The sequence below is a fragment of the Henckelia pumila genome, unplaced genomic scaffold (genome assembly GCF_033568475.1).
Source record: "Henckelia pumila isolate YLH828 unplaced genomic scaffold, ASM3356847v2 CTG_461:::fragment_3, whole genome shotgun sequence".
NCBI classification, from domain to species: Eukaryota; Viridiplantae; Streptophyta; class Magnoliopsida; order Lamiales; family Gesneriaceae; genus Henckelia; species Henckelia pumila.
Genome location: NW_027331831.1, coordinates 6,479,542 through 6,493,395, shown reverse-complemented (window position 1 = coordinate 6,493,395; position 13,854 = coordinate 6,479,542). Strand labels below are relative to the sequence as shown.

Sequence of the window (13,854 nt, the reverse complement as noted above, 5' to 3'; positions counted from 1 at the left end):
AATGTGATTTTTTAGTTGATAACGTGGAATCCGCCTAGCGGCGCCTAGTCCCCGCCTAGGCGGCCTAGGCGCTAGGCGCTGGTCGGGCGCCCGACTAGCGCCTAGCGAATTTTAGAACCTTGGAATTCATATCGGAATAAACTATAACCAAAAGAGGATAATAAATTATGAGTCAACAAATATGAATTGCATGATTATATATATATATATATATATATATATATATATATATATATATGTGTGTGTGTGTGTGTGTGTGTGTGTATATGTATATATTGATGTTACCAAAATTTTAGCTCGGGTCTGATCTAGTAGAACGGATCTTCAAATCTTCAACAAATTGGGTCGGGTCGTGTTCTGTACAGACGATAACTTCGTTAGAGGACGCCGCGTGACCCCTTCGATGTCTAAGTCAGTGCTCAAAAAGTTATAGAGAGAGCAATAAAGTGAAAGAAAAAATGAGTGGATGCGTGAATAGAAGTGAATGTGTAAAACCATAAGAGATATCTGGTATTTATAGAGACTGGAGGGGTGAGTTACCATGGTAGAATTCCTATTAGGGTTAGGGTAGGACTCTACTCAAGGTAAGAGACTAAAGTAGGTAAAACTCAGTCACTATGGCGGCTAGGACTCTTGAACCGACCTAATATCTGATCAAATCTCGAATTTGTTGTAGCTTATCTTTATCTATTAAAGATCCTCAAATATTTCCGATTATCCAAGCTTTCAGATGTTGGGCCCGGGTCGGGCCTCTATGTTACCTAGTACTGGCTTGGCCCAATGGGCTCATCAGTTGGGGCTTGAACCATAGCTATTACCTTTTTGTGTTGGTTGGATTTTTATCCAATTTAGGCTTTCCATATGATAGGACTTAATGGATTTTGGGGCACTTTCCAAAGAATGGGATGTCGGGTTCGGGTCGAACTTTTTTCTACCCAGACAGGGGTCAGGTCGGCCACTTGGACTCAACCATAAACTTATTTTTTGGGGATCTGAACAATTTTTTCTGGCACGGGTTGATGGGTTTGGATCGAACCAGACCCTTATATTTAGGGAGCATCATATCTATATATATATATACACCTACCTACGATGGGCACATGGAGTGGGCACGGTGGGTGAGCAACATAGCAAAATTGTATATATATATGTATAAGATCCATGTTATTTATAGACAACATAGTAATATTTTTTTTACAATGTTGTAGTTCATAACCGCTACTTTTCGGTGCATATTAAATAACCCAAGTAATAGCGTAGAATTGATCAGTTAACCTCAAACTAATGTAATGACCTACAAGACACTCTACTCATATAAACCACATAAGGGTCAACCTTGTGCAAGTCGTCTTGCCTAATAAAATATTGGTAAAAAAAATTGAATTCATGAACATGTTTAAATGCCGAAACAAAAATAGAATGTTATTTTTGTACAATTCCATAAATTCAAATATTGCTCGAGAACAACAACAGAATAATTTTTGTAAATTAGTATCGTTCACTCGATAAAAAAAAGAAAAGGACTTTTCTCAAGATTTGTGGAATGTTAAAATACATTGTTCAATATAAATAACAAGGCTTCATATTTTATCTTCAAATGAGTGTCAAAGGAATAGGTGAACCCTTTACTTTTATCAAGAGTTCTATTTCTTCTACTAACACATTCTTGGATTAACATGTAAAATAGGTAGTCAATGCATTAATCCGAAAATTTAACAATACACACCGAAAGATAGCGATGCAAATTATCATGTCATTAAAAAAAATAAGACTTCGTATTTTGTGTTACAGCTCAAGTTATACGTTAAAATTAAGGGTTAATTGTCAATCACTCCCTAAACCAATTTATAACTTATTTATAAATCTCTACATAAATAAAACTTACTTTCAACTCCCTGGAGAGAGAAACTTTTGTTTATAAATACCAATTATACCCTTATCTCTTAAAATTCTTTAAAAAAAACAAAAAACAAAACAAAAAAATTGAGAGAATGGATAATAATAAAAACAAAACCAATCCAAATAGTATATATATAAAAATTCAAATTAAAATCAAAGAACATAAACCATATCATATACATGCTTATGTTGATACAGGAGCAAGTATGTGTTTAGGAAGCAAACATATACTTTCAAATCATTATTGGAAGAAATATGATAAAGGATTAAAAGTTCGAATAGGAGATGGATCAATAATCATGCTTGATACAGTAGCAGAAAAATTAAAAATAGAAATTGAGAAAACAAAATTTGTAATACCCATTATATACCAAATAGAATCAGGAATGAACATTATAATATGAAATAACTTTTTAAGAGAATATCTTTCTTTTCCACAATTTGAAAATCACATAACTTTAAACAAAGGATCATCAATGATTTATATTCCTAAAATATGAACAGCATTTCGTGTAAAAAATGAAGGATTTACAAAGAATTTTCATAAACGAAATACAAATCCAATAGAACTAAAAATAAAAAATATTTTAACAATTAATCATGAAAAAGAAATCATGAAGAAATTTCATGATATTTGTTCTGAAAATCCTCAGGATAAAATTAAGAAAAGAAAACAATTCATTGCTTCAATAAAACTTAAAGACCCTAATATCACAATCCGTGAAGCACCAAGAAGATGCAACATGGATGATGTAAAAATATTCGAAAAAGAGGTTCAAGAATTACTAAAACTTAAGATAATCATCCCAAATAAGAGTCCACACTCTTCACCAGCCTTTTATGTCAGTAAGAAAGACACTGATAAGAAAATAATGGTAATTGATTATCGAAAAATGAATAATGCAACAATTATGGATGAATATTACATCCCAAACAAGAATGGTTTACTATCTTATATAGGAGGAATGAAATATTTCTCCAGTTTAGATTGTAAATCAGAATTCTGACAAATTCAGCTAGAACCACAAACACAATTACTTACATCATTCAGTTGTCCAAAAGGACAGTATCAATGGACTGTATTACCTTTCAGACTTAAACAAGCACCAGGTATCTTTCAAAGATATATGGATGAATTTTTTAAATCATATGTAGATTTTTGTTGTGTTTATATAGATGACATATTAATTTATTCAAAAACACTAGATCAACATTATAAAGACCTCATGACAGTATTAGATATTTGTCATAAAGATGGAATTATACTTTCTGAAAAGAAAGCACAATTATTTAAAACAAAAATAAATTATTTAGGATTACAAATAGAAGATGGAAAACATTGTTTACAACAGCATATACTTAAGAAAATTCACGATTTTCCTAGTGAAATCAAAGATAAAGATCAATTAAGAAGATTTTTAGGATTATTAACTTATTCTGGAAATTACATTAAGAAACTTGCAGAAATCAGAAAACCTCTTCAGGCAAAACTTAAACAAGACTATAAGTGGAAATGGTCTAAAGAAGATACTAATTATATTGACACTATTAAAAAGAAGATAATTAGTAATCTTCCCGAATTATATTTTCCTTCAAATAAATACATAATAATAATTGAAACAGACGCCTCAGATGAATACTGGGGAGCATGTTTAAAAGCATATACAGGAGAAAGAAATTTAGAATAACTTACTAAAACAGCTACTAGGAATAATGAAGAATTATGTAATTATACATCAGGAACTTTTCAAGGTGCACATCTAAATTATCATTCAAATGAAAAAGAATTATTAGCTTTAATATATACAATTAGAAATTATGAGATTTATCTTATTTCTAAACCGTTTTTAGTAAGAACGGATAATATGAATTTAACATATTTCAAGACAAGAAAAATATCAAGAAATGCAGGGAGAAATGCAGCAAGGTTAATTAGATGGCAATTGGAATTGAACCATTATCAGTTCGAGATCCAGCATGTCAAAGGAACGAACAATTCATTACCCGACGCATTAACTAGAGAACTTCATCCAAATTATACTATCCGTAGTACCAGAATAACAAAAGAGATCCTAAGTGATCCAGAAAATGATTGTGATTCATCCGAACATGCCTTAGAAAGCATGTGGAATATAAATTGATGAAATGAGATTTATATTCAAAAACATGAATTATTTTATGACTTCAAGTCATCCGAACATGCCTTAGAAAGCATGGGGAATATAAATTGATGAAATGAGATTTATATTCAAAAACATGAATTACTCTATGAGTAAAATAATCAATCTCATGAAGATTGGTTCAATTCTTGCAAAGGAATTCATAAATGCAATGATACGCATAATAAAACTATCCGAATTACTCACGATAAAGAGTTAAATTTCTAACCATTTTATATATATATATATATATATATATATATATATATATATATATATATATATGTTTCTTGTGCAGGATGGAGTAATTAGATCAATTAAAAGAACAATTGATTGACATAGATGAAGAAATTCAGATTCTTCAACAAAAGAAAAAGAATATAAATGAAAAAATTCAGAGGATAAAAGAAAAGATGACAACCTCATCATCATCATCCTCACCAAGAACACCAATCAAGTTAGCAACTTCATTTGACAAAATAATGGAGATGAATGAAAAACAATCAGTGGTCACAGCCAACACTGATAACAAAGAAAAAAGAAAAGAAGAAAAAACCGGTGGTCACAGCCAACACCGAGAAAAATGAAAAAGAAGAAAGGACGTTTAAAAGCACCCTTGAAACAAGAGAAAGAAAGATGGTCAATCTGCGACCACAAAAACCAATTTTTGAAAAAACAAATTTTCCAGAAAAATTCAAAACTGAATTATTTGAAACACTAAACTATTTGAGAATAGCCAAACCATCTGCAGGATCTTGGCTACAAACTTGTGACACACAGAGCATATCAAGAGCAAGAACACTACAAGGTGCTCCAGCGCATGAAGTCGCAAGATTCTTTTCAAATGGATTATTAAGCGGATTAGAAGTCAGTCCCAACAATCAAGAGATAGAACTATTTCCATATCAACTGAGAAATAGTATTATCCAGTTCAAGAAAGCAGTTTTCAAGGACGAACCAGTGTTAACATTAAGTATTCATTCAACCCTTCCAGATTGGGAAAATGACAAATTCTATCAGCCGATGATATACATTCAATGTCGAAAAAATAAAGACAAGTTTTTATTTGAAGGATCAAATGAAGAGAAACCAGTAATGGATATATCAACACTTCTTGAGATAAGAATAAAGACATTGATTGACATGATCTCAAAGACAAGAAAGATTGATGGAAACTCAAAGGTTAAAATAAATTTTGCAACCAGTAAAATTTTATTAACCACTGGACACAAGGAGACAATCCAAAAGAAAGAACAAGCCATGTTATCTCAATTCGAAGCTCCAATCTATGAAGCAAGAGTTGACATGACCCGAGAAACCCAACAAATGCTATGTCAAAGACTAAGAACAATGATTTCCACTCACAAATATGGACATTGCCAACCCATTCAGATAGAAGAAGCATCTGTCAAAGATGACAAATCAGCTGTCAAAGAAGACAAACCAATAAAAAAATGGTCCGAATATACCAGTGATTCAGAAAGTGACACAATGTAAAAACAAATGAAATCGTGTACCACACCACATGTGAAAGGCATCCACTCAGATGTAAAATGAGATGTTTTTCATTATGTAGCATGGTCCCCCTCTTCCTTTATTTTTACCACTGTATGCGTTTCTCCACGCCTATAAAAGGAGATGTTTGTGTTGTAAATGAATAAGTGAAGTTTGAGTATCTCTCTCTTCTTAAGTTTCTTACAATCTGGTTCATACAAGACGTATGAAAACTATCAGAAACTAAGAAACATAAAATCAGAAACAAAATTAAGCCTTATGGCTAATAACTAAACAAGCAGGGCGTAAGGAGGACAAGGTTGGAAGCCAACCATTGAAGATTCATGGTTAGAGTAAACCTGGAAATCCATAAAGCAAGTACCAGTTGATCAAGTGATCATTAAGGGAAAGCAAGGATTTGGCCTCTGCTCAAAACCAAGACTCATTCAATCAAGGTAACCTTCCCAAATCTCCTACAACCCTTAATTTAAAGAAATAGTCAAAATACATTAATCATGTCATCATCCTTTATAAGAAATGGAAGATTAATAATAAAAAACTGGTTTGAAATAGAAGATGATCATGAATATGATACATTTCATGAATATCGTTTGAATACTTCTGATTTAACCATATTTGAATCAATTTATCAACTAAAATTTATAATAATAACCTATGAATGGAACCAAATTAATCGGAAAACATTTATCTGTTATAAATGAATCAGATCTGTAAAACATGAATGAGAAATTCAAAGATCTGTAAAACATCATAGAACATGAATGAGAAATTCATAAGAATTTTCATAAGAATTCCGCAACCTGGTATCAGAGCGGTTAAATAAAACAGATTATTAATGCCTGGATTAACTTTAGATATTGAGATTAAAAATTTATTTGATAAAATAATCTTACTAAAAGATTTACGTCAAATAGATCAATTAGGGAATAAAATAAAAGGTCTCCAAACCTTTTATTTCAAAAATCATAAAAAAGAACATTTTTCAAGCAACTGAAAAACGATAATTCAAATTTCTGAAAACGATGAAATTGAAGACATAACAATATGTTATGAATAAGAACAAACTTTGTTATCGAAATCCGATCAACAAAAACAAAATAATAAAAGTAACAATTTTTACTAAATGGAAAATGTATGAAAATACAAAAATGAATATCTTTAATTTATATTCTCAAAATATAAATTTTGATATAGAAAATTATGAAAACAATTTGAAACATCTTAAAAATTGTCAATCTTCAATTGATAGTTTCGAAGATTTTCAGAATTTATTAGAACAGATATATTCAACAAAAAGGCTTTTAATAGCCTTAAGAAAATTAAGAAGTTCTATCATCTGTTAAAATGACAGAAGTAACAATTCCAAATCAAAATAGTCAGTTTGATGAATCTGAAGAGAACCCAAGAGTATAATTTGAATATTATATTTAATCAGAATAAGTTTGCTGAGATACAGAAAACAGGGTTTTCTAATTCAAAAACAAATCTAATAGACCAACCAGGAATATTAAGCAAGATTTCAAATTTTATTAATCCCAAAAAAAAATTAATTTATTATTCGATTCGTACAAAAGAACGATCTTGTAAAATAAATAACGAATCAAGGTCTAATACTTTGAAGTTATTAACAACTCAAGATATTGATACCATCATGGCAAAAGCCAGTGAAAAAGAACGATCCGAACTGAAATATGTTCACATTGGAGGAATTGAAATAATAGTATCAACTCACTACCGAGAAGGAATAGATACACAAATCACAGTTCGTGACAAAAGGATACGTAATTTTGAGGATTCTATCATTGGAAAAATTGAAGGAAACTTATGTTACAAAAAGATGAAATTTTGTATTTATCCACAATACAATATATCTCTTTTTGATAAAAACATAAATGACGTTTTAACATTAGATTATTACTTTTATAGAAATAATCTTATGTTAACAGGAAACCATCCGATCAATATAAACTATGTTGTCGGTTTAGCAATAAGTAATAATTCTCAAACAGGAATAATTTCAACAAAACCAACTATTTCTGTTGAAAAAATGTTTGAAAATATTACAAGAATTGAACACCCTCGAAAGCATTTATTGAAGAAATAAATCCCTATAAAAGATGAAGTTCAGATGACCTCCAAATCACAAAACAGTCTGTACCAAGAAGATCATTATCATTTGCTAGAAATGATGAAGATATTCTTGAAAATATTGGAACCATGAATCAAAATATTCTTAAAATTAAACAAGCTATTGTTAATGAATCAATCTCATCGCAATGACGTCCTTAATAAAATTAGAAAAAGATCTAGGAGATTTAGAAAATAACATCAATAAGATCAATCTATCAATACAAGAATTAGAGAAGAATTTCAAAGAATATATTGATTTAGCAACGACTAGATTAATAATTGAATAGGAAAGACATAGTAATGAAATATTAAACTATCTTAAAGAAGTTCTTCCAATAGATAAAGAAAAAAGGAAAATGGAAGAAGAACCACCATTCAAAATTGAATCATGGTATAGAAATCCCCTTAGTTATGACAAACATAAGTATGGAGATATTTAGTGAAACAGACTCATCTGATTTTGAACAAATAGGAGTAAATACAGAAGAATTATATCATTCACATCAGGAATCAGAACAATACAGAGATATGGATATTTCAGAATCAGAATCTGAAGATGATTCTAGACCACGATTAAATCTACGAACGAATGTAGAAGGTAGTGGTGGAAGAGATGATGAAGAATTTAAATATAACAGAGATCAATACTATAGATCTTATAAAGATGTTAGAGATATTCTTAGAGAATCAAAAACATCAGGATTTGTGAAACAGAATATCTTAGATTTAGGTTGTTCAACAGTCAAAGAAAGAAAATCAAAGATAGATCATTGGGCAAATGAACTATCAGTACAAATTTAATTAACATCATTATTAGACAAAAGTGAGAATATTCAAGTTTTAACTCATGGTATGATAAAAATGACACTAGTAGGAGCAGTAAGAACTTGGGCTGAAAACCTAATAATTACTAATCTACCACAAGGAATGACAGGACATCGATATTTCGAACTATTTGTTGATGCATTGTACCAAGAATTTTTAGGAGTTTCTAATAATGACGCTAATTTAGTAGCCAAAAATACAGAACAAAAAATAGAGCAATTTTTATTCTGGATAATATAAAATTATGTAATCTATGTTATCTAGAAGAATTTATATGTGATTATGAAACAAACTATTATCAGTTAATAGATGCTGATAAAAAATAGCATTATAAATTAAATATTTTTAATAAAATATCTAATATACCAATAAATAGTAAAGATGAATTCTTAACTAGTGCTTATGCCAAAATACTAGGAGGAGCTATTAAATTTATTAAAGACGTTATAACAAAGAAATGTCATGAAGTAATATTAAATAAAAGAATATCCAAATCTTACAAACAAAACAATAAACTTTTTTGTGACAAAATGAAATTCACAGTAAAAGAATACGGTTGTAAAACAAACATGTCACACAAACATTTAAAACGACAGAAACATAATAAATTAAATAAACCTTATAAATCTTTTAATAGGAAATTTATTCCCTATAAGAAAAAGAAATTTAGAAGAAATTTCTTCAGAAAACCTTATAAAAGAAAATTTTATAAAAAGTTTGATAATAAAAAGCCACCTTGCCCAAAAGGTGAAGGAAAGAACTGCACATGTTGGTTGTGCAATGAAGAATGTTATTATGCAAATGAATGTCCAAAACGAAACGAAAAGAAAAATAAAGTTAAACTTCTTGAAGAAATATAGGATTTTATCCAGTAGAAACAATTGAATTTTCATCCGACGATGAAAATATTTATTATCTTAATGAATCAAGTGAATCAGATTTTGAATCCGATTCCACATTTGATAATTCAAGAAATAATAATGATTAAAATAAAGACAGGAGCATTTTCGGAAAAACAAATATAAAAAGTAAATTAAAAGTTATGTTTAATTTAAGAAATTATCTACAAGTTGCCCAAATTAACTAAAAACAATCATGCTATCATTTTTACAATTTATTATGTCATCGTAGGAGTGTAATGGTAACTTGGCCAAAAAATTAAAATAAAATAAAATAAAATAAAATAAATATTAGTAAAGAAACAGCGATGAAATGTTATACAAAAACGTAGATGCGAATAATCCCCGCAACACAACACTGCGGGGAGATCTCTGTCAAACAGACAGAGATTTTCGCAACAATCCCAGAAAATATTTTCACCTCTTACGAAATCATAATCATACAAGCAGAAATAGGAGGGAGGAAGAAAAGTTGTAAAGAAACATAAGACGGTGTTGAGTGGTAGAGATGTGGGAATCCGTTTTCTTGACGGTGGTCGCCACCGCGGGAAACAACATCGGCAAGGTCCTGCAGAAAAAGGGCACTCTCATTCTCCCGCCTCTATCATTCAAGCTCAAGGTAATTAATACATGGGCGTGGATTCTTGGATTTTTGTTTGCATGTAATTGATGTTAATTTGCGGGTTTGATTGATGGATTCTTGTTTTGTTTAAATCTCTGGCACATTTAATCTCTCCGTTGCTGTTTATTTGAGTAATTATTTCTTGGATCCTTAAAAGGTTGTCCCCTTTTTTTTTTTGTTGGTTGCACTTGAGTGACTTTTGTATTCTATCGATCAAGGTCAAACTTCTTGTTTAGTTTTCTACAACCGGGGTTGTTTCTTTCCTGTCGACTTCTTTATGGAAAATCTTGCATGACCTTATTTTGATTTGTTCAGCTGTAGATTTTGATGGGTAGGCTTACGCTATATATTGGGAAAGATAAGGGGTTTGTAGCCAATCGGTTAGTCTTCTCTGGGATTAAATTCGAATTTTGAGTTACAATGGGTCAACTAGCTCAATCTAAATATAGGACTCTGAGTGTTCTCATGCTGTGATCCTTTGCCAAATCGTGTATTGAATACTTTTGAAGCTTACATTTACTGGTTTACTGATTTGTGGTAGTTGTCAGTGATTCTGAAAAATTCAGCCTCGTCGATCTGGTAGAGTGGTATGTAGCAAAGTCTCTGTTTTCTTTCGAGGAAAGGATAACTTGGAAGGAAATTCATGCATTTAAAAAGAAACAATTGCTGGTGTGAGGAGTATAATGGAAAGCAAAAATGCATTTTTTTGCTTTGATACCATGAGCAGACTATCTGTACCAGAGGTTACTTAATCATGTTGTTAGCTTCGTTTTTGGGCTCCCAATCAGGTGTCATAGATTCCATTCGCAATATTAAGCCGTTTTTGGGGGGTTCGCTACCAATTTTTAAATGCTAGAAATTGAATTCTCTAGAGTTTGCAATTGTTTATCATTTACATGTTATCTTCTTATTGCAAAATAAAATGCAGGCGAGTGCTTCGACTATATGTTTCTTGCCATTTATCTTTTCGGCTCTCGTTATTCATCTTCTCGTTGTTTTTTCCTTCTACTGCCATAATGTTATCAACATAATTAGTTCCTGCCTTGGAGGGAGGGGGCAGAGGGGAATCTGGATTTTCAGCCTTATTTTAAAGTAAAAGTAAAGCATGTGTACCAAAATGTAATTCCATTTTGCAGGTAATAAGAACATATGCTTCCAATAAAGCTTGGGTTTTTGGGTTTCTGATGGATATTCTTGGAGCATTTTTGATGCTACTAGCACTTTCTCAAGCACCTGTATGTGCTACGGTTTTTTTTTTTTTTTTGTTACTATTAATTAATGTGCTCTGCCATCATACTGATTGGATTTGGAAAATTCACACGTGGCACAGGTATCGGTTATTCAACCTGTTTCTGGTTGCGGACTTGCTATCCTTTCAGTTTTTTCTCATTTTTATCTGAAGGAGATTATGAATGCAATTGACTGGTTTGGAATTACATTGGCTGGCATTGGCACTATAGGTAATACAAGTCCATTGGGATGTGGACTTCTCGTGTACTTGTTTAATTTTGGTATCTCGTTATATATTTGTAATTGTGAGTTCCATATTTCTGGACCATTACATGCAGTGTCAGACTCAAGAATTCCATGGTGTGGGGGCACAACTCGATGCAAAATTTAGAAAAAATGCACTCGTAAAAATTTCATTTTGTTTATTTTTTCTTTTCACTTGAGGGGTGGTGGTTGCGGCCTGGGTAGGAGCCGCACCTTCCTTTTGCCCCCATTGTGTATGGCCATGACTATTTGTGAAATTCCCAAGATGGGCATCTACTCAGTCCTTCTCTGGTTTTATGTTACTACATCTTATGGTACAGGAATCGGTGTAGGAGGAGAGGATCAAAAGGCATCTTCCATCTCAGTTTTTCACTTACCATGGCTGGCATTTGTGGTTGCGATCTTGTTTGTAAGCATCTTATGATATTTTTTAATTACATTTATATGCTTGATAATTGATATTTTAAAAAGATTATGATAAATAATGTGCTATGATTTTATTATGATTCATTTAGAACGATTTTCTACATATTCACTATCCAAATATACTCACCTATTTATAAATGTGGTGGTTGCATTAAAATTGTGGGGGCATAACAAGACTTTTCGATCTTTTGGTATATATGTGTTAATGTAGCGTTGTGGCTGAGCCATGGAATTTTCAACGTTTCTCGTTTTTTCATTTTGCCTTTTTTACTCAATCGTTAGCAATAACATTTATGATGTTATAAGTCCGTACAAAATTTGTGCAATTTAATAGTCCAGAAATAACTTGGAACTGTGTAATAAAGTTATTCTGATTTAATGGCTGTAAACTTTTACTGCTTTGCTCAATATTAGGTACTTCTTAATGGGTGGCTTCGTGTGTATAGACGCCAAAGAAGAGAACAAGAATTGGTATGTTTTGAATATTTCAGCTGGTGATGCTACAATATCATTGTGACAATCACAAGCTAGTCTTACGAACTTGATTTATCTCCTGTCACGTTTTGCTATACGCAGATGCAGTATGAAGTCATTGAGGAAATAATATATGGCTTGGAATCCGGCATTTTATTCGGGTATATAGTTACTCCCTGACTGTAGGCGTAGAGAGAAGTGTACTTATATTCCTCTTACTTTCCCTCAAAAATTATTTTCAGGATCGCATCAGTTGTATCAAAGATGGGATTTGTGTTTGTGGAGCAGGAATTTTCCAATTTGATGTTTCCCATCTGCATTTCAATCAGCATTTGCTGCAGTGCGTCTGGATTTGTTGTCCAGGTAACGTAAAAAGTTGCTTTGATAGAGTGTTCATGTAGGTTTATGTTCAGACGACTTCCTTGCAAGATAGTCATGGTTAGATTTCGGTGCCTGGAGTTTTCAAGATCATAATGTCATGTATCTGTTTCAAACAGACCCGTGGTTTGAAGCATGGGAGGGCGATTGTGGTGTCGACTTGTGCAGCAGTCGCTTCCATTGTCACTGGTGTACTCGCTGGTATTCTCGTTCTAGGGGAACGATTACCTACAGCACCAGTAGCTCGTTTCTTGCTTCTCATCGGATGGTACCAATCTGCATTGTTCTTTCCATGCTATTTCCATCTGTTTAATATTTTCGCAACCACTGCCATCTCATTTTGTCTACTCAAAATGTATTTATGTTCATTTTCTCCTATCTCCCAACATAATCATTCATCTTAACTCGATTTTTCACTTGTGCCCATTTACAAATGCAGGTTATTCATCATAATCGGTGTAATCCTGCTGGTAACATCAAAAAGAGTGATACGATTCCTTCCAAGGCCACGGCGATCTCCATCGCGTAGTAGCGTGGAACATAATTTTGGCGCACGCGCACGGGAGACAAATCCGAGTGCTGTTATACAAGCCAGCACATTGCATCATTTACTGTCGCCTCCCTCGAAAACAAAAGCTTGATCATACACAAGAAAAGAAATGCTAACATCATGGGATGACTTCCGGATCTTCCAAACGTGTATACTTTAGCTCTATAGCTATTGCATGTTCGATTCTTTGACAGTGTACATTTCTTACATGATATGTTCGGATAATCCAACGTTGGGTGGTATGTATAGTGTCGACAATACGATGTGTTTGTTTGACAAATGTAAGCATGTTTAAAACGTGTGTGGAAATGAATCGGATAGACTTGTTAAGCTACATATGTGTACTTGTCTGTGTGAACCATGAATACACTTGCATGGGGTAGATGGAAAATTGTTGGAAGTTTCGAATGATTGTTCACCTTGGAGAAACACATAAATAGAAACAACAAACCAACCTGGCGGTGCGGCGCCATTTCGGCGCGA

General features: G+C 32.2%; 1 protein-coding gene across 1 annotated transcript; it reads left to right on the top strand.

Annotated features, from left to right (window-relative positions):
• Window positions 1–9,765: 9,765 nt before the first annotated feature.
• On the top strand, window positions 9,766–13,703 carry LOC140871231 (probable magnesium transporter NIPA9). The gene is made up of 9 exons (XM_073273644.1): window positions 9,766–10,046; window positions 11,186–11,284; window positions 11,380–11,509; window positions 11,864–11,952; window positions 12,384–12,440; window positions 12,546–12,604; window positions 12,686–12,806; window positions 12,941–13,089; window positions 13,261–13,703. Exons 1-9 carry the CDS (start codon window positions 9,936–9,938, stop codon window positions 13,460–13,462), a joined length of 1,017 nt encoding a protein of 338 aa, XP_073129745.1. The 5' UTR covers window positions 9,766–9,935; the 3' UTR covers window positions 13,463–13,703.
• The last annotated feature ends 151 nt before the right edge of the window (window positions 13,704–13,854 follow it).